Genomic DNA, 19,929 nt, shown 5'->3' on the forward strand with positions numbered 1-19,929 from the left:
AAAAAAAAAAAAAAAAAAAAAAAAAAAAGAATTCTGTCGTCTAAAACCCCATGGTCTGATGATTCAGTTACTCCTGTTAGGCACAGGCATTTCTCCCATTCTCTCCAGGAATCATTCTTCCACCTTTCTCACCTCCACTGTGACTCTGCATGATAAGACTTTCCCTTACGCTCCATAAATTATCACTCACCAAAGACTGTACGGGCAGGAACAGACTCTCTGTTGAGCCAGAACGACACTTGTGACAGAATGACAGTCATGATACATGGCAAGTAGGTCTGGATCACAAAGTAGCCAATTTTTCGCTTGAGATGGAAGTGGGTTGTCATGACGACATATTCTCCTAGACAGAGAGTAAAATTAGGCAGTATGTAGCTACATAAACATTGTTAAATCAAGTTGGGCCCCAATTCAATCCACAAAACTCCTTAATCTTATATTCAAGACAGGGTATTCCAGCACCTCCCAAGTTCATATAACCAAAGCCCTTTAACAATCACAAAACAGTGTGTTTTTTTGTGTGTGTGTGTGTGAAAAAACAATGCTATCAGCGTACCAATACAGCTTGCTCAGAACAATTTTGACACAATTCATTCAAGTAAATTAATGTTCTCATTTAAATAATAATAAAATAAAAATCTCTTCTACGGCACTTTCTATGTGATAGGCACTTATTTAGCACTTTAACATTATAAAATATTTAATCTTCACAAGAACCCTGTGAGGTAGGTACTATTGTTATCCTCATTTTATAACTCAAGAAACTGAGGCAAGGAGAGATGGAGTAACTTGCATAAGGTTACACAGCTAGTAAGTAGTAAAGCCCAAAGTCAAGCCCAGGTAGGTTGTCCACAGTTCATGCTTTTTAACCATTATGCTCTGCTGCTCTAACGTACTTACTTGGTTAGACCCAAAAGTTCACATAGCAGAATGTGAACTGACCTACATTATCCCTCTATTACCCCCTAAAATAAGAGTGAGCACTTACTGCATTTTTACTGTGTGCCAAAATATTTTTCTGAGTGTTTGTGGAGTGTTAACTTTATATCCTCCTAACAGCTCTGTGAGATAGGCACTAATAATTACCCCATGTTGTTAAATGCACTAGTCAATTCTCCCTCTTACTGGATTTGTCAGCAGCACTTTATGCAGTTGATCCTTCATCCCTCTTGTAATCACTCTCTTCACGGAACCTCTAGGCCATGATGCTTTTCTGGTTTCTCTCCTACTTCACAGACCATTCCTCCAAAGTCTCCTTTGCTGTTCCTTTTAATTTCTAAACACTGAAGGATGTCAAAGCTCTGTACTTGTACTTCTTTTTTCTGTCTCACTCAGACACCGGCCATTCTCATCCAGCCTATGTCTTTAATACCTTAAACTCTAATAATTCCCCAATGGGCTTCCTACTTGTTATGGGTTGAATTGTGTCCCTCAAAAAGATATACTGAAGCATTAGCCCCTGTTACCTCAGAGTGTGGCCTTGTTTGGAAATAGTGTTATTGCAGATGTAGTTAGTTAAGATGAGGTCATGCCATACTGGAGTAGGGTGGGCCCCTCATCCAACACGACTAGTGTCCTTAGAAGAGAGCACCATGTGAAAACACAGACACACAGGGAGAAGGATATGTAAAAAACAGGCAGAGAGCTGGGAGCAGTGGCTCACACCTGTAATCCCAGCACTTTAGGAGGCCGAGGTGGTGGATTATGAGGTCAGGAGATCGAGACCATCCTGGCTAACACGGTGAAACACCGTCTCTATGAAAAATACAAAAAATTAGCCAGGTGTGGTGGCGGGCGCCTGTAGTCCCAGCTACTCGGGAGGCTGAGTCAGGAGAATGCTGTGAACCCAGGAGGCTGAGCTTGCAGTAAGCTGAGATCAGGCCACTGCACACCAGCCTGGGCAACAGAGCCAGACTCTGTCTCAAAAAAAAAAAAAAAAAAAAAAAAAAAAAAAAAAAAAAAAGGCAGAGATTGGAGTGGTGCAGCTGCAAGCCAAGGAATGCCAGAGATTACAGCCACCACCAGAAACTAAGGAGAAGCAAGGGACAGATTTTCCCCCTCAGAATCTCTAGAAAGAACTAACTTTCCTGATGCTTTGATTTGAGACTTCTAGCCTTAAGAACTGTGAGACACATTTCTGGTAAGTTGCATAGTTTGTAGTACTTTATTACAGGAGCCTTAAGATTCTCTACTCAACTCTAAGATTTATATATTAGACATCACTACTTGGGGATCTAATAGGCATCCTGACTTAACATGAAAATCAAGATTTTGGTTTTCACTCTCCCCATCCCCCACACCCATTCAAAATGGCTCCCCCAAGAGACTTTCCACTGACTTCTCAACCTCACTGTGTTCTGTTGCTCTCTCTATCTTGCTCACTCTCCCTCCCTCCTTTCTCTCTCACACATTTACACACACACACACACACACACACACACACACACACACATAACACACACAAAAATCAATCAATCAGCCAACTATTCCAGTTCTTTCTCCAAAATATTTCCATAATTTGACCACTTCTCACCACCTCTACTGCTACCACCCTGGTCTAAGCCACCATCATGTCTCACCTAGAGTACTGTGATAGCTTTCTAACTGGTCTCCTTGCTCTGTCCTTGACACTTCTTCAATGCATTCATAGTACACCTGCCAGAAATTATCTTATTAAAACGTAAGTCATATCTTGTCTGTCTTCTGTTCAAGACTATCCAATGGTTTACCATCTCTCAAAGAGTAAAAGCCAGATTCTCCAAAATAGTCCTCAAAGACCCTTGCAATATGCCTATCTAACAGCACTTTTATCAGAGCTTCTTATTTTTCACCTCTCTTCCTTCACCCACATTTGGTTTTGGCAGGATTCCCGAAAGAGGCAATTTCCCACTTTTCTACTCTACCCACTCCCTTGTACCTAAACCTAGGAAGCACCACCCGGTCATCCAAGGGTCAATATACAACCCATATTGAATGTGTATTCACATCTTAGCTTGTTTATGTGCACACAAAAACTACAAGTAGGCTTATTTTAAGTTTAGCAAATTAAAAATTACAACTTTGGGGTTCCTCTCTCTTTTCTTTCTCTCTGCCTCTTTTTTCAATTCTTTTCTTTCTTTGTTTTATCTTCTGTCTGTGTCCATCTCTACTTCTTTCTGTCCTTTCCCTTTCCTTCACTCTCTCCCCGCTGAGAAGGCACTGGGGATTTGTTTTTCATGAGAGCTGGACTTTGATTAGCTTAGGCAATTCTCTCTCTTTTCCATCTTAGTCTCACATTTCCAAACCCTACCTATTAATCCTATCTCTGATCATGTGAAATATTGAATATATAAAAGATGTAATAAATATTCATAAATTAATTACATTCTGTGGATCTAAAAGGCAAAGCAAATGGACTTTTCAAAAGATTATAAAATTAACCACTTGTTTTGAATAACTGACTCAAAACAGTTGAACACATTGATTTTCCTCAATCCTCTCCTTTTCTATATTTCTTTCTTTCTCATTCTGTCTTGTTGTCTGTCTTCTGAAGAGGTGAAAGGAATTCTCTTTAGTAAGAACTGACACCTTTTACTAGATTTCCCTTGTTTCTGTCCTTGTATTGCAGACTCTCTGGGTCCAGTGTGAAATCGTCAAAGGGACAATGGAAAGACACCTTTATATATTCACAAGTATTCACAACTTAGATCATTTCTATGGGTGGAACTTACAAGTGGACTTTTAGAAAGCTTAGCAAATTAATTTATTATGTCAATTAACTTAATCAGTTTTCTTAAACACAACTCTGATATTTTCCATCTCTATACATCTTCTTCCCTGCCAAAGAGAGAACTGAAATTTTAATCAAACTGGAAGATTTCACAATTTCCTCCATCCCACATCCACCCTTGTGTCCCAGCTTATTAAGCTCATTATGTACCATCTGTGTTGTGTATGTTGTATATGAAATATTCAAGGGTACAATATAAAACATACAATGCATATGTATTCACAAATTAGTTATTATGTATGTATCAGAAATGCCGAACAGTTTAGCTAAATAATGCTTTACATAACTGACTATACTTTCCTGAAGTGGGTTTGTTAGATTCTCTCCCTCCTTACCCTTATTGCTGCGTCTCTCTGTCTTTCTGATTATGAGGGATGACCCTTTAAGTGATTTGGGAGAATTTTCTCCTGCCTTTGCACTTCAGTCTCTTAAACTCCATCTGTGTTAAATGTGAAATATTTGATAATAGAACATAAAACACATTTACAACGTAGCTAGTTTCTAAGGTTTTGAAACACACAAGAGGAATTTTTAGCTTGGCAAATTAACTCATCATAAAAAAGTAAGTGGATATATTTTCTTAAATCTATCTTAGGTATTTTTCCCTCTCTCTATCTCTATTCCTTGTTCTTTATCTTGCCTCCTGTTTTCTTTTTATCTCCATCACTCTGATTTTTCTTTATGTCCTGTTTTATGCATTATCTTCACTTGCCTATGCTACACATCTAAAGAAATAATATATACAATGACAATAATAATAAAACTGTCATTCTAACAAATGATCAAATTTCTAGGAAAGATGGATATATAAGGATCACACATCCAAACTATCATTTTAGAAAATTAATGTAATAATTCACCAAATTAGGGAAAATAGGGGATGGTGTCAACAACTAGCCACAGACTTTGAGGAATTTCATTCATTTATTTAATACATGTTTGAATCTGGAGCAAAGAGCAGACAGCCTCTGCTTGAAGCTAGTTCATAGTGAGGACTGACAGCATTTGGAGAGAAAGCCAGCCATACCAATCAGAACATCCATGGATTGTGGGTCCGACCTTTCTCTGGCCTAGATTTCCATTCATATGCTAGACCCTACATGGAAGAGTGTATGCAGAATTTAGAAAGGAACGCCTATAATTTATGGTCACAATAAAAGCAATACATATATATGTGAGGTAATAATATTTATATGGTTCCTAAATCAATAGGTATAAAAGTATGTGCAGCAAAATGTCTCCCTCCTAAATCTGCCCCCAAATTACCCATTTCATATCTCCTTCTTTTAGGTAACTACGATTAACAGCCTCTTCCTAGTATCTTCCTAGAAAGAGTGTGTGTGTGTGTGTGTGTGTATGTATATATACACAGTTTGAAAACATTTATCTACAATAATTAAAATAATGTGATACATATAAGAAATAGACAGAGAGACAACAATGAAAGACAATAATAAATACAGACACAGATTTATGCATTTGTATGTGTATGTATGTGCACACATATGAATTTAGTATATGATAAAAGCAGCATCTCATTTCACTGAGGAAACACTGGATTATTCATTCATGGATACTGGTACATTTGGTTACCTCATAGAGCAAACCAAAAATAAAACTCCAGATTATATTCGAGATGTAAATTTTAAAAATGGAAATAATGCAGTTCCTAAAAAATATAGGTAAAAAGTTGGAAAGATGACCAATTCACATAGCGGACTGAGCAGCAACATTTACCTCCTCTTTCTCTTAAGACTTCATCAAGTGCCAGTGAAAACAGTAAAATAGAATAAACTCATAAGGAAGAAAACAACAGTAAAGAATGAATGAAAGAGCTCAAGAGAATTTTGGAATTCAGAAAGTGCTAATGGAGAAAGCAGGCCTCAATGTAGATGAGAAGCAGCAGAGGGAGCTCAGTTTACAAGGGAGGTCCCTGCTGGCACCGCCCAGAGAGGACACAGACCTGGAGGCCGCAGGGACAAAGGGAGAGGGTCTCAAGAATGGGAATGGAAAATAGGGACATTTCCTGCAGATCTGAACTTGGAAAAATTACAAGCCCTACTTCCATAGGCACAGTGGCTGTATCAATATGTTTACTCTCCCAGTCGAAAGAAAGATAACCTGAGTGCCTTTTTCTAAAATACTCTGAAGCGTCTTTCTACAGAAAACTAGGGAAATTTAAGTGGGTGGTAGGCCCTTAAAGAAGAAATGCAATCCCAACAAAAGACAGTATTTACACAGTCATAATAATACAAATTTCTCTTGCTGGTTTTGAGCTTTTTAAATCAATCTATAGAGAAAGTATTGAAAGCTTAATTAGGGGTATATAACTGTATTAGTTTTCTATTTATTGGTACTTTATCAAATTACCCCACACTTGTTGGCTTAAAACAGCACAAACTTATACTCTTATACTTCTGAAGGTCAGAAGTCTAAAATGGGTCTCACTGTGCTAAAATCAGGATGTAAGTGGGGCTGCCTTCACTTCTGGTGACTCTAGGGAAGAATAGGTTTTCTCGCCTTTTTGGCTTCTCTGTGTAGTCCACATTTCTGGGCTTGTGGCCCCATTTGTCATCTTTCAAGCCAGCTGTAAAATATCTTCTACTCATTTTCTTTTTGACTCTGGTCTCCCTGCCTCTCCTTTATAAGGACCCTCATGGTTACATTATGGCCACTTGAATAATTCAGAATAATCTATTTTGAAATCAGCTGATTAGGAACCTTAATCCCCACTTTCCATGTAACCTAACATGTTCACAGGTTGTAGGGAATAGAATGTGGACATCTGTGGGGGACCACTATTCTCCCTACCACAAGAACTAAGTGTACATTTTAATCTGTTTTTACAATGAAAGCAAACTTTTAGTTGGCAGAAGTTGGAAAAAAGAAGGAGAGGATATGAGGACAGAAGGGTTGTTAGATCAATAAATAAAGCTAACTATTTGATCCAGCTATCAAGACTTGGAGGAAAGGAGAGGTAGGGGCAATGGAAGTGAGATAAGCACTCATATACCTTAGAGTAGGGAATCAATGTTTCGTCTCTAAAGGTGAAAAACAGCAGTATAAGCTCATTATTCAGAACTATGGAGGGAACCATCAGAAGTAAAACATAAGTAGTTAAAATAAGAACTGCTCCTTTTCAGTATATACCTTTCTGTTATTTGATTTTTAAATTTTCTTTTCTTTCCTTCTTCCCTCCCTCCTTGCCTTTCTTCCTGCCTTCCTTCTTTCCTTACATCCTTCCTTCTAGATGCAAAGTAAAAAGGGAGTGGTCCATGTAGTTATTATGTTTATAGACTCTGGAGCAAATTTGCTGCCTTGTTTCCAAATCTTGCTCTACCACTTACCAACTGTGTGACCCTGAGAAAATTATTTAATCTGTCTGAGCCTCGATTTCCTTATCTATAAACCTCAGATAATACCACCACCCACCTCAAACTGTTGTTCAAGGGTTAAGTGAGTTAATACATGCCCTCAGGGAAATGCTTTGCACATATTACATGCTCAGAAATTGATCATTATTAACTCTACCACCATACTCATGTATTACTTTGAAAAACAGTAAGAAAACAAGAACGACAATATCTTGTTGCATTATTTTCCTATGGCTGCCATAAGAAAGTACTACACCCTGGATGGGTTAAAACAAAGCAAATGTATTCTTTCACAGTTCTGGAGGCTGGAAGTCTGATACTGAGGTGTCAGCAGGGCTACACTCCCTCTGAAAATTGTAGGGAAATCCTTCCTTGCCTCTTCCTAGTTTCAAGTTGTTTTCTTGCAATCTTTGGTGTTCCTCAGTTTATAGAAGCATCACCCCAATCTCTGACTTCATGTTCACATGGTATTCTCCACGTGCATGCACACGTGTGTTTATGTCTCTATGTCCAAATTTCCCCTTTTTATAAGGATACCAGTCATATTGGATTAGGGCCCACTCCACTGCAGTATGACTTTATCTTAACTAATTACATCTGGAGTGACCCTGTTTCCAAATAAGGTCACATTTTGTGGTACTGGGGGTTAGGACTTAAACATATCTTTTCAGGGGACACAATTCAACCCATGATACCTGTGTTGGCAAGGGTGAGGGGAAATTGGCATGCTCATCACTGATAATAGTAGTGAGAATTCTTTAACCTTTCAGAATAGCAGTTTGTCAATATGTATCAATTTTTTTTAACGTGTTTACTTTCTGAAATAGCAATCTCAATATCCTGTCTGTATCTTAGGCAGATACTTACACAGGAGCAAAATGCTATAGGGAAAAGAAGGGTCTTTACAGTGTTGTTTATAGCATTAAAACACAGAATATAATAGTAGATGACTGTTTAAATAAGATTGTGATCCATCTATATGAGAACATTACCAAAAAAGATACTATTTTATTGAGTTTCACAATGAAATTCTACACTTCCTAGTGACAACGGGGACTATCATCATTGTCAACTATGCCCTGGCCTGACAGGAAGGCTTTTCATTTTTTTTTTTTTAAGTAACCAAAACAAGTAGTAATAAATGAAATGTGTGGTGTGTTCATTCTAATTGCTAAAATATTTTACTAAATCTCGTGTACATTTTACTTGGATTATGTGCATTTAGTGACATGAAAAACACATTTATAATATAAAATTAAATAAAAATTAGCTTATAAAACAGTATCAATACTATGGCCCCATTTATATAAAAACATATTTATACAGAAAATACAAAGGGAACCATCTTAAATACCAAATGTAAAATAATCAGTTAATGTACCAAAATCTTCTAAGATACTTCTGGAAAGTGGAAACAAAAAGTATTTTAATTTTCAATATTTGCTCCTCCATGTATTTCTAATTTTCCTGTCATGAACGTGTATCTTCTGTGAGCTAAAGATGAGACCAACAGCAGTTTACTCAAATGAAGTGGGAGTGGGGTCTGATTGGGCAGCCAAGGATTGGTCTCAAGAGTTGATGCCAGGCGGGCAGTGCCCAGCACAGACGGGGAGGTGAGAGGAGTGAACAGATACAGGGACTTCTCTTGCTTGCTCACTCTGAGGAGGAAATCCCCGCAGCAGCAAGGGCAGGCCCTCAGCCTCTAGGGCCTAGTTGTACAGTGCACAACTTTGGGCTATGAGATGCTGCAGCCTTGGCCTCCTCCTGGGGTCTCCTTCCTTTTTTCCCTTAAGTTGGGGTGGGGAAGGGAGGGGAAACCAGGCAGTGGCAGTGGTGGTGGCACCTCTGGAAGCAGGAGGCCAGCTTCTCTGCTCACACATGTAAGGGGTCCAATGCAGACATGAGGGGACAGGAGGGTGTGTGAGACCTACAAATGACTCCTCTCCCTCCTTGCTTGCACAGTCCCGGGATCAGGGTCCTGACGGCTGGCAGTACCTGTGCAGCCAGTGCAGGAAAAGTATGTCAATGCCCCTGTTTCACTTTCAACAAAGTAAGCCAGGGACGGGTCCCTGTCTGACCCTGCCCACAATCCCAGGGCTCTGAGCCCTGGCCAGGCAGTGGCCCAGGTAAGCCAATGCATGATGGCCAGGAGCGCTCTTGGGGCACAGGGACAGGGCCCAGGAGGCCCAGACACTCCCACCGCCAGCCACCTCTACTGCCTCTGCCAAAGCCAGGCACTTTACCCCAGCAGCAGTACTCACCCACTGGAGGGAGGGAATTCTTCAGATTGGGGCCAGCCACACCTTGCCTGCCTGTGCCACTTGGACTGGTCCAGCCGGAGGCCTGCCACACATGACCCCAGGACCCCATGGAACAGCCCACCCACCCCCGCAGCCCTACACTCTCTATCCCTTCTGCATCTTACTCTGAACAGCTTTCAGCTTCCCTAGCAGGCCATGCTCTCTCATACTTCTGGATTTTTGACATCTCAGTGTTGCCTTTGTCAAGAATACCCTTTTCCCACACTAACTCCAGATCTCTAAATCCTGTTTGTCCTTCAATTCCATTTCAAATGTTGATTCTTTTTAGGCACCCTTCCCTGATTCTGAGGTGGAAGGAGAACAGGGGGCAGAGGAGATGACAGACAGTGACATCACAAGAGGGAACAGCGTATGTCTAGATAATGAGATAAAAGGACATGTATAATTGTGGATTCACAGAGACAAGTGTTGCTTGAAAATTAATGTTGAAAGCTTCTATCATTTCATAGCAAAAAAATATTATGTGATATGTGGGCCTCAGCATATACTCCATTTTGATGAACATTCTAAGGTTAGTTGAGATCCAGAATATATCGTTCCTTAGGCCCCTTGAACTGCTCAGGGGTCATTTCAAAATGGACGGACTTAAGGCCACAGAACAAAACTCTAGTTCCATTTGTCAATATCCAAGAGTTAGCCATTGATAAAACCTAGCAGGTTTTGCCAACCAAGCTTTTTTCTGAGTTACGTGATCCACTTAAGAAAATAATTCCATGGCTACTCCCTGGACATCCTGGCTGTGTGCTTGACATTTTCTGGGATTAGTTAATGTGCCACCTCAGCACAGGCTGAGTTAAGCAATTATTTTAATGCAATCTTTAGGAACAAAGCTAAGCTCTTTGCCCACCATGGCCTCCATCTGCTTTCTTTTCTCATACTATAACCCTAATGCCCTTCACCTTCTGCACCACTCTCCAAGAGGCAGCAGGCAATTGTGGTTAAGAGGATGGTCTCGGGAGCCAATCTGACAAGTGTTCGTTTTCGTTTTGCCATTGCATAACTGTGACAAGGAGCAAATTACTGAACTTCTATATACCTCAGTTTTCTCATGATAATACTACCTTTGTCACAACATTGTTTTAAAGATTAAATAACTTATAAGCACTTAGAACAGTGACTGGCATGCGGTACAGGTTACAGAAATGTTTGTTAAATAAAATAAGTTAAATACCTGTACTAGACCGGATTATCTCTGTCCCAACAACATGGCCCAGCAGGTCATACTGGTTCAAGCGAGAACCATCCTGTGCCACTTCCACAGATTTGTTCTTTCCAAGAGTCCAAGAATAAACCACTTCAGCTGTTGTATAGGCATCTAAGGCAGAGAAGAGTCAATAAAGAGAAGTTGAAGGAAACAGAGAATAATTACCCTTGATATTAAACTCAAATGAGATTGAAATAAAACTTCCATCTTCAAAGAGTTCTGGGTATGTGGTCTGTCTTCAACTGAAGTACATCCATCCATCCATCCATCCATCCATCCATCCATCCATCCATCCATCCATCTATCCTTCCATCCATCCAATAAACTCTCATTGAATAGCTACTGGAGTATATGCTGTGTACATAGAAATAAACTCAAAGTGTTCTCATACTTCAGTGACTGTCTTCTAGACAGTCAATAAACTTTTTCTTCTGTTGGAGAGTAGACAGTAGGGGCAGGGGAAAGAATGGCTAAAATATTATCTCATGTAGATGTCACAGACTCAAATGCCTACAGGAGCCATAGAGGTTGACATAATTTGGATATTTGGCCCCTGCAATTCTTATGTTAAAATGCGAGCCCCAGTGTTGGAAGTGGGGCCCAGTGGGAGGTGTTTGAGTCATGGAGGCAGATCCCTCACAAATGGCTGGATGCCACCCCCCTCCAGTAATGAGCGAATTCTTGCTGTATTACTTCACAGGCTATCTGATTGTTTTAAATGAGCCTTGCACCTTCTTCTCTCTTTTGCTCCCTCTTTTCATGTGACACACTGGCTTGCTTTGCCTTTCACCATGAATAAAAGCTTCCTGATGTCATTACAGAAACCAGATGCTGGCTTCATGCTTCTTGTACAGACCCCCATAACCGTGAACCAAATAAAACTCTTTTCTTTATAATTTACCTAGCTTCAGGTATTCCTTCACAGCAAAGCAAAACAGACTAATACAGAGGTACCTTGAATAAGTGAATCAGGCTAGCTGTAAGAAAAAATAAACTGGCAGAAAAGTAACACGAATTAAATTAATTATGCGGTGAGCATATCAGAGAAAGCAAAAATTCAAACTAGTGATATTTTAAGTTAAAAAAGAAAAATTCCAAATTAAAATTACAATAATTAATTTTCTTTCATAACTTATTATCATTTTGACATGCAAACAAGACAACTGACACCTTTTCTTTTGCATCAGCATTAATGTCAAGGCTTTCATTTAGAATTCCAATGTCAAGTACAGAATTTGTATAGATTAACAGGGGTGTGAGTAAGGGAAATGGTGAGAAATGAGGTGGGGTTACTTAATGTTAGTCAGTATATTAAAGAAATGAGTTGATTCCTTCCCTGACGTGATTAACTCTTTCCACCGTGGATTTTATATCTAGGGTGAGTACTTGCCCTAACTCAGGCACCCAGGCTCATAAAGGGAAGCTGATCACATACTGTATACCCTTTTCCTTCAAGTTTTGAGCTGCCTGTTGTTCAAGCCAGAGGGGAAGAGGGGTTCCTCTAGCTCATGGTGGCAACTACTATACCCATAATATACTCTATTTAAACCTTTTACCACAAAGCAAATAATTTCTGGTGAATCTGCCAATAAGCAAATATAAATGCTGGGTCCCTGCAAAACTTTGCAACATTGGATATACATTTCACAAGTCTGACATTAACAGTTATTCATGGGTACTAATTGTGATCTGCTTACATTACACTTTTTAAAACTTTTTCAATACACCTAAATAAGTCATTTCCTGCTTTGTCTGTGATGAGTAGCACACTAAAAATTTCTCCAATCACATCAAAATTCTCATTGACATCATGAACAAATATTCATAACTCTATGGTATTTTTTATATCTGTGCTCTCATACACTGCAAAGGAAAATATCACAGGAAGTTTAACTTTTCCACATAACTTGCCTTGTATATAGTCTCAGTCATTTCTTCAACACAACAACAACAATATTTCTAGTTGGACACATAAATTTCTGATGCAATTAATAGACTTTTTTTTACAAGTTTAGTACCTGTGAAACATTTTGATGCCTATAAAGGTTTGTTGCTGAATGCGTAACCACATTTTCTAGCAATAACATTTAGTGTATGCATTGAAGCACAAAACCTAACTTTCAATGTTTTTAATTAATATTTTCATTGTGCAGTTTTTCTATATAAAAATCATGTTTTTTGTAATGAATAGCATAATTTTGATATATGAAGTTTTATGTTTTCAATAGAAGCATGCTTTGTGTGCTTAAAGATGGGAAAACATCTTTTATTTCTATAAGAAAATGTAAACTCTCCCATCTTGTTTAAAGTATAGCCATCTCAGCATGTCTTAATTAAAAAACAAAATTGATAGATATGGTACAAGAACTCTTTCACTTTCCTCATTTCTACTGGGAGCTCTTAATTCTCTTGTAAGTAAAACAAAAGTGCAAGTGAGATGATTACTGGCAATTGATATTAGACTCCCTTCTCAGGGAGTGAGGTGAAAGTGATGGAGGTTATGAGGAAAGGGAAAGCATATCCTTATCTACAAGGGATAGTCACTATTTGGCCTCGATTGATTGAAGCCATGTAGGATTTGAGCCCAATGTTGTCAATCTTCTGATTTTGTGAAATAATAAGCAAATGTGGAATTTTATGTGACATCTCCCAAATGTAAAATCTTAGCAAATAATTTTAAAAGTTGTAAACAGTGTGTGGATCAAACAAATCACACCTGAAGCTCCCAATTTACAACCTGTGGTCTAGAGACTTTCTCCTATAGATGGCTATGATTCCTTATGATTCCACCTTAAAAACAAAGCATCCTCTTTTACTTATGGGATATCTAGGGCTCTCAGCTTGAATTGTGGACCTTTAAACTATTATCACCAAGAAGAAAGGGAAATCTTCTCAGAACCCTTCTCATACCCTTACCTAAAATTTATACTGATATTATATGAGGCAGTCATAATACTATCAGTGAAATGTGATTTCATAAGATCCTTGTGCTCTTATTTTTCCCCAGAGTCTTTTATCTTTAGTACATATGCTTGGGGTACCCCTACTCCTAAGCAGGGAATCATCTGTATATGTCTTCTTACCTTTGCTGTTCAGATGGTTGCAACACTTTTTGTTTAAAGATAGTGCCATGTTCTATCCAATCTACCCAAGATTTTGACAGTGTAAAATCTAAACAGATTTGTTCATGGAAAGTGTAAGCAATGAAAGATTTTGTTTCCACCCCTAAAAAGGAAAATGAATTTCTTGCTGGAGCTCTTAACTTAAGCTGAGTACCTGGCACAGACAGCCCTGAATATTCACCCTGAAAATCCAAGCAGATCCTAACACAGATGTGACAATAAATTGTGCAGCTATCAGTATCTCAGAAAATTCACTTGGCCAGAGTAGCAACTTACTTTATGCAAAAAGCAATGATTTAATGTCTTTGGCAATAATATATGGGAATAGAGGGATTTGTGGAGAAAAAAATACCCTCTTCTCATAAGATAGAGGGCAAAGCAGGAAAGACACGAATAAGTGGAAGAAGAAAACAAAAACAAATTGAAAATTACTTGATCAAGTGTCTGCTTGGAGCCTGACCTGTACTGGTAAACAAAGTTTGTGAAGGCACAGTAGCCACCATCACATCAGGAAGCCCACAATTTACTCGGGGAGACACAGAAACCACAATGGCTGTAGTGCAGTTTGGAATATAGGAGTATGCACACTAGTGAAATAAACACAAGTGTTAAGTAAAACCAGAGGTGAGCACTATTACTCCTGCTCAGAGTGGGGTGTTACAGAAGGATTCCTAAAGTAAATGATACTCAGAAGACGACGCCACCTTTAGGAGGTGAAAGAAGGACATTCCTAGCAAAAGAACAACATAGTCAAGGCAAAAAGTATGTGAGCACATGGAGTGGTAAAGGAATTAATAGTATCACTGGAGTCACAGGCCAGAAGGAAGCTTAATAAATAGCATAAAATATCCAAGTTAGTCTGGGTGCAGTGGCTTATGCTGTAATCCCAGCACCTTGGAAGGCCAATGCAGGAGGATTGCATGGGGCCAAGAGTTTGAGAACAGCCTGGGCAACACAGAAAGAAACCGTCTCTGCAAAAAAAAAAAAAAAAAAAAAAAAAATTAAAAATTAGCTGGGCATGGTGGCACATGCCTGTAGCCCCAGCTGCTCAGGAGGCTGAGGCAGGAGGATCAATTGAGCCCAGGGGTTCAAGGCTACAGTGAGCAATGATCGAGCCACTGCACTCCAGCCCAGGCAATAGAGCAAGGCCTTTGTCTCAAAAACAAACAAACAAACAAAAACGTCCAAATTGCCTACCCTAAGAGTTTTTGCAGTCCTGGATTTCTTCCTTTTATTATAGAGTCCCCAGAAGAAACTTCTAATGGGCAAGTGGGAACCTCTGTTGGAATATGCACATGTGTGTACACACATGTGTGTACACACAACGAGTTGTGGACATGCCTAAAGGAGAGAGATGACATGACCAGATATAAGCTTGGGAAGGATCACCCTAGCTGTCGTAGGGATGGCTGGTGGAAAAGAGTGAAACTGAAGCCAAGACGGTATTTAAAAAGTCATCACAATGCCTTTTGGTGTCAGTGACCCATAGGCATAATATACTAGACAGTGGGTTGAACTGAGTGGGACGGAGCGATTTAAAAAGTAGAAATGATTATAATTTTTGAGTTTTCATGTGGTTAAGAAAGGAAAAAGGACATTTAAAAAAGATTCTACATGATCCTAACATTGTAGCTTTTGCAAGTACATGGATAATGATGGAATTTATTCACCCACTGGGGAACAGAATTCTTCCCAGTTAGACCTCTTTCTGCTTTCCTTCCTCCATGGATTTGGGCTCCTTTAATTCCTCAGCTTCTCTCCTATAAAACTGCCCCCTCATCTCAATTCCAATCATTCTACTTTCATGGAGGAGCTGGGGTAGGGTGGAGGGACTGGTTCCTGAAGAAAGGATATCTACCTGACATTTAGAACTTTTGCACTCGCTGAATGGGCCCCTCACTATATTTCATATGAGTTATAATGGCTAAAGCATCTCCTTGTCTTTAGTTCCTTAGCAAAATGCCTCCTTCTGTTATCTGAGCCTTGGTATGTAACACACCCCAGGAAAAATGGAAGTAACAAACAATCTTGCCATGTTAGCACAAATGAGAATGCATTTCTTTTGAAATATTGTCAGAAACCAGTTGCTTGATAAATTGATTTAATCAGTTACCCGTTCAACAAATATCAAGGCATCATATTAGATAGTGAAGACACAGAGGTCATAAATCATTTGAGGCCCCATTACCTCATTGAGCTTACAGTCTAGTGAGAAAAGACAGACAATAAACAAGTAAATAAATAATATAGTAACAGATAGTGGTGCATGCTATGAAGAAAATAAAGTAGAGTTACAGGGTGAGGAGGGGCGTCATTAGATACAGTGATAAGAGAAGATCTCTCTGAGGGTGGTTTCTAATCTAAAATATTAAAAAATGAGAAGGAGTCAGTCATGCAAGAGCTTGATGGAAAACATTTCAGGCCAAAATAATAACAAAACAACTAAACCTCCCAAACCCCCCAAAACCAGCAAATGCAAAGTCTTCTATGTGGTAAAGAGTTCTAGGAACTGGCAGAAGGCCAATGTAATGGGGAAAGGAATATGATACAAGATTGGAGGAGGTAAGTAACCAGAATACAGGATCTAAACCAAGATACAGAACACAAAGAGTTTTAGTGAAAAGAACTTAAGTTTGGTTTGCACATGGTAAAAATCCAAGGAATCTCCAGATTTCCCAGCACCATATGTTGAAGAGACTGCCCTTCCCTTAATGTGTATTTTGGTGCTTTTGTCAAAAATCAGTTGGCTGTAAATATGTAGGTTTATTTCTGTACTCTCTATTCCTTTATATTTTTTTTTTATTTTTATAGATTTGGAGAGTACAAGTGCAGTTTTGTTAAACTGATATATTGTGTAGTGAACAAGTCTGAGCTTTTAGTGTACCCACTGCCCAAATACTAAACATTGCACCCTACAGGTATTTTTTCAGTCTTCACCCCCTCATACCCTCCCATTTTTTGGAATCTCCAGTGTGTATTATTCCACTCTCTGTATCCATGTGTATCCATTATTTGGCTCCCACTTATAAGTAAGAATATGCAGTAGTTGAGTTTATGAACTATATCACTGAGGATAGTGGCCTCTAGTTCCATCTATGGTGCAGCAGACACATGATTTCATCCTTTTTATGGCTGAGTAGTATTCCATGGTGTCTGTGTATGTGTTTGTGTGTGTACATACATATATGTACCAATTTTCTTTATCCAGTCATCCACTGATGGACATTTAGATTGATTTCATGACTTTGCTATTGTAAATAGTGCTGTGATAAACATACAACTGCACGTGTCTTTTTATGTTCCATTGTTCTATGTGTCAATTTTTATGCCACTACCATGCTGTTTTGGTTACTATAGCTTCATGGTATATTTTGAAGTCAGGTAGTGTGATGTCCCCAGGTTTATTAATTTTGCTTAGTATAGTTTTGGAGATTTTGGGTCTTTTGTGGTTTCATATGAATTTTAGAATGTTTTTTCTATTTCAGGAAGCATGTAATTGGTGTTTTGATAGCAATTGTATTGAATGTGTAGCTTGCTTTGGGTAGCATGAACATTTTAACAGTATCAGTTCTTCCTATCCATGAACATAAGACGTCTTTCTACTTATTTGTGTCTTATTCTGTTTTTCTAATTTGTGTTTATAGTTTTCATTGTGGAGATCTTTTACCTCCTTGGTTAAATTTATTCCTAGGACTTTTATTGTTTTGTAGCTATTGTGAATGGAATCACTTTCTTTTTTCAAATAGTTCACTATTGACTTATAGAAATGGTACTGACTTTTGTATGTGGATTTTGTATCCTTCCACGTTGCTTATTTTCTTCATTAATTCTAACAATTTTTTGTTTAGTTCTTTAGGGATATATATATATGTATACACACACACACATATATATACACACATATATGTGTGTGTGTATGGATATATATATATTTATTTATATGATTATGTCATCTGCAAACAGGGACAATTTGACTTCCTCCTTTCCAATTTGGATGCCTTTTATTTCTTTCTCTTGCCTAATTGCTCTGGCTAGGACTTCTAGTACTTCTAGGACTTCTCACCAGCAGTTGTGAGAAGTGGTGAGACTGGGTATCCTTGCCTTGTTTCACAGTTTCAGATCTTAGAAAAGAGCTTTCAACCTTTTCCATTCAGTATGATGTTTGCTGTAGGTTTGTCATATATGGCCTTTATTGTGTTAAGGTACATTCTTTTTCTATACCTAATTAGTTAAGAGCTTTCATCATGAAGAGATGTTGAACTTTATTGAATATTTTTTCTTCATCTACTGAAATGACCATGTGTTTTTTGTCCTTAATTTTGTTGATGTCATGTATCACATTTATTCATTTGCATGTTTTCAACCATTTTTGCATCCCTGGGATGAATCCCATTGCCTCTTCAACATGGTGCTGAGAAAACTGCATGTCCACATGTACAAGAATGAGACTAAACCCTTACCTCTCACTATAAACAATCGAATCAAAATGGATTAATGACTTAAATGTAAAACCCAAAGCTATAAAATTACTAGAAGAAAATGTGGGGAAATTCTCCATGCCATCAGTCGTCTAGGCAAGGTTCTTTTAGATAAGAATCCAAAAGCACAGGCAGTAAAAACAAAAGTAGAAATATGGAATTTTATCAAACTAAAAATCTTCTGTAGAGCAAATGAAACAATCAACAGAGCGAACAGAAAATACACAGAATGGGAAAAATATTTTCAAAGTACACATCTGATAAGGGGTTAATATCCAGTATACATAAGGAACTCAAATAACTCAATATTAAAAAATCTGATTTTAAAAATGGGCTAAAGACCTTAATAGACATCTCTCAAAAGAAGATATACAAATGGCCACCAGGTATATAAAAAATGCCCAGTATCACTAATCATTAGAGCTGTAAATCAAAACCACAATTAGATATCACCTCACCCTGGTTAGAATGACTATTATCAAAAAGACAAAGGAGAACAAGTGCTGGAAAAGATGAGAAAAAAGGGGAACTCTTTCTTTTTTCTTTCTTTCTTTATTTTTATTATTATTATACTTTAAGTTCTAGGGTACATGTGCATAACGTGCAGGTTTGTTACATATGTATACTTGCGCCATGTTGGTGTGCTGCACCTATCAACTCGTCAGCACCCATCAACTTGTCATTTACATCAGGTATAACTCCCAGTGCAATCTTTCCCTCCTCCCCCCTCCCCATGGTAGGCCCCGCTGTGTGATGAAGGGGAACTCTTTCTCATACACTGTTGGTGAGAATGCAAATTAGTACTGCCACTATGAAAAAAAGTATGGCGTTTCCTCAAAAAATTGTAAACCGAATTACCATAATATCCAGCAATTCCACTACTGGGTATACACCCAAAATAAATAGAGTATGTTCAAGAGATATCTATACTTCAATTATTATTTTAGCACTGTTCAAAATAGACAAGATATGGAATCAATCCAAGTGTCCATCAATGAATGAATTAATAAGAAAATGTTATATAATATATAAACACACACACACACACACAATGGAATGCTATTCAGCCATAAAAAGAGAATGAAATTCTATTATTTGTGGCAATGTGGATAAAATTGGAAGACATTATGTTAAATGAAGTGAGCAAGGCTCAGAATGACAAATAATTGCATTGTATCATTCATATACATAATCTAAAATAGATGATATCATAAAAGTACAGACTAGAATGGCGGTTACCTGAGGCTGAGGAAGGAGAAGAGAGAGGGCCTGGAGAGAGTTTGGTTAATGGAGGGAGATTGATTAATGGGTACAAGGTATAGCTGGATAGAAGGAATAAGTTCTGGTGTGCTATTGTGCAGAAGGCTGATTATATTTAAAAAATATTGTATGATATATTTCAAAATAGCCAGAAGAGAGGATTTTGAATGTTCTCATCACAAATACATGATAAATGTTTGAGATAATGGAAATGTTAAATACCCCGATTTGATCATTACACAATATGTATATTTATTGAAACATCTAATTGTACCCAAAAAGTATACGCACTTATTTGTCAATTAAAACAAAAATAATTTTTTAAAAATTTAGGCGTTCTGATGAATCTGAAAGCTACAGTCCGAGGCTGGTATATACAAAACCAAATGGAAACAGGTACT

The 19,929-nt window shown here is 38.2% G+C and overlaps 1 protein-coding gene across 1 annotated transcript in view; it reads right to left on the reverse strand.

Moving 5' to 3' along the window:
• The window catches only part of GABRA3 (gamma-aminobutyric acid type A receptor alpha3 subunit), a 338,987-nt gene that overhangs the window by 34,595 nt on the left and 284,463 nt on the right, over positions 1-19,929 (reverse strand). The window contains exons 7-8 of the mRNA XM_030934036.1: positions 10,636-10,779; positions 191-343 (exon numbers count right to left, since the gene is read on the reverse strand). Coding sequence (XP_030789896.1) covers positions 191-343; positions 10,636-10,779 — 297 coding nt within the window. The remainder of the gene's footprint in view (positions 1-190; positions 344-10,635; positions 10,780-19,929) is intronic.

This window comes from Rhinopithecus roxellana, chromosome 7 (genome assembly GCF_007565055.1).
Source record: "Rhinopithecus roxellana isolate Shanxi Qingling chromosome 7, ASM756505v1, whole genome shotgun sequence".
NCBI lineage: Eukaryota > Metazoa > Chordata > Mammalia > Primates > Cercopithecidae > Rhinopithecus > Rhinopithecus roxellana.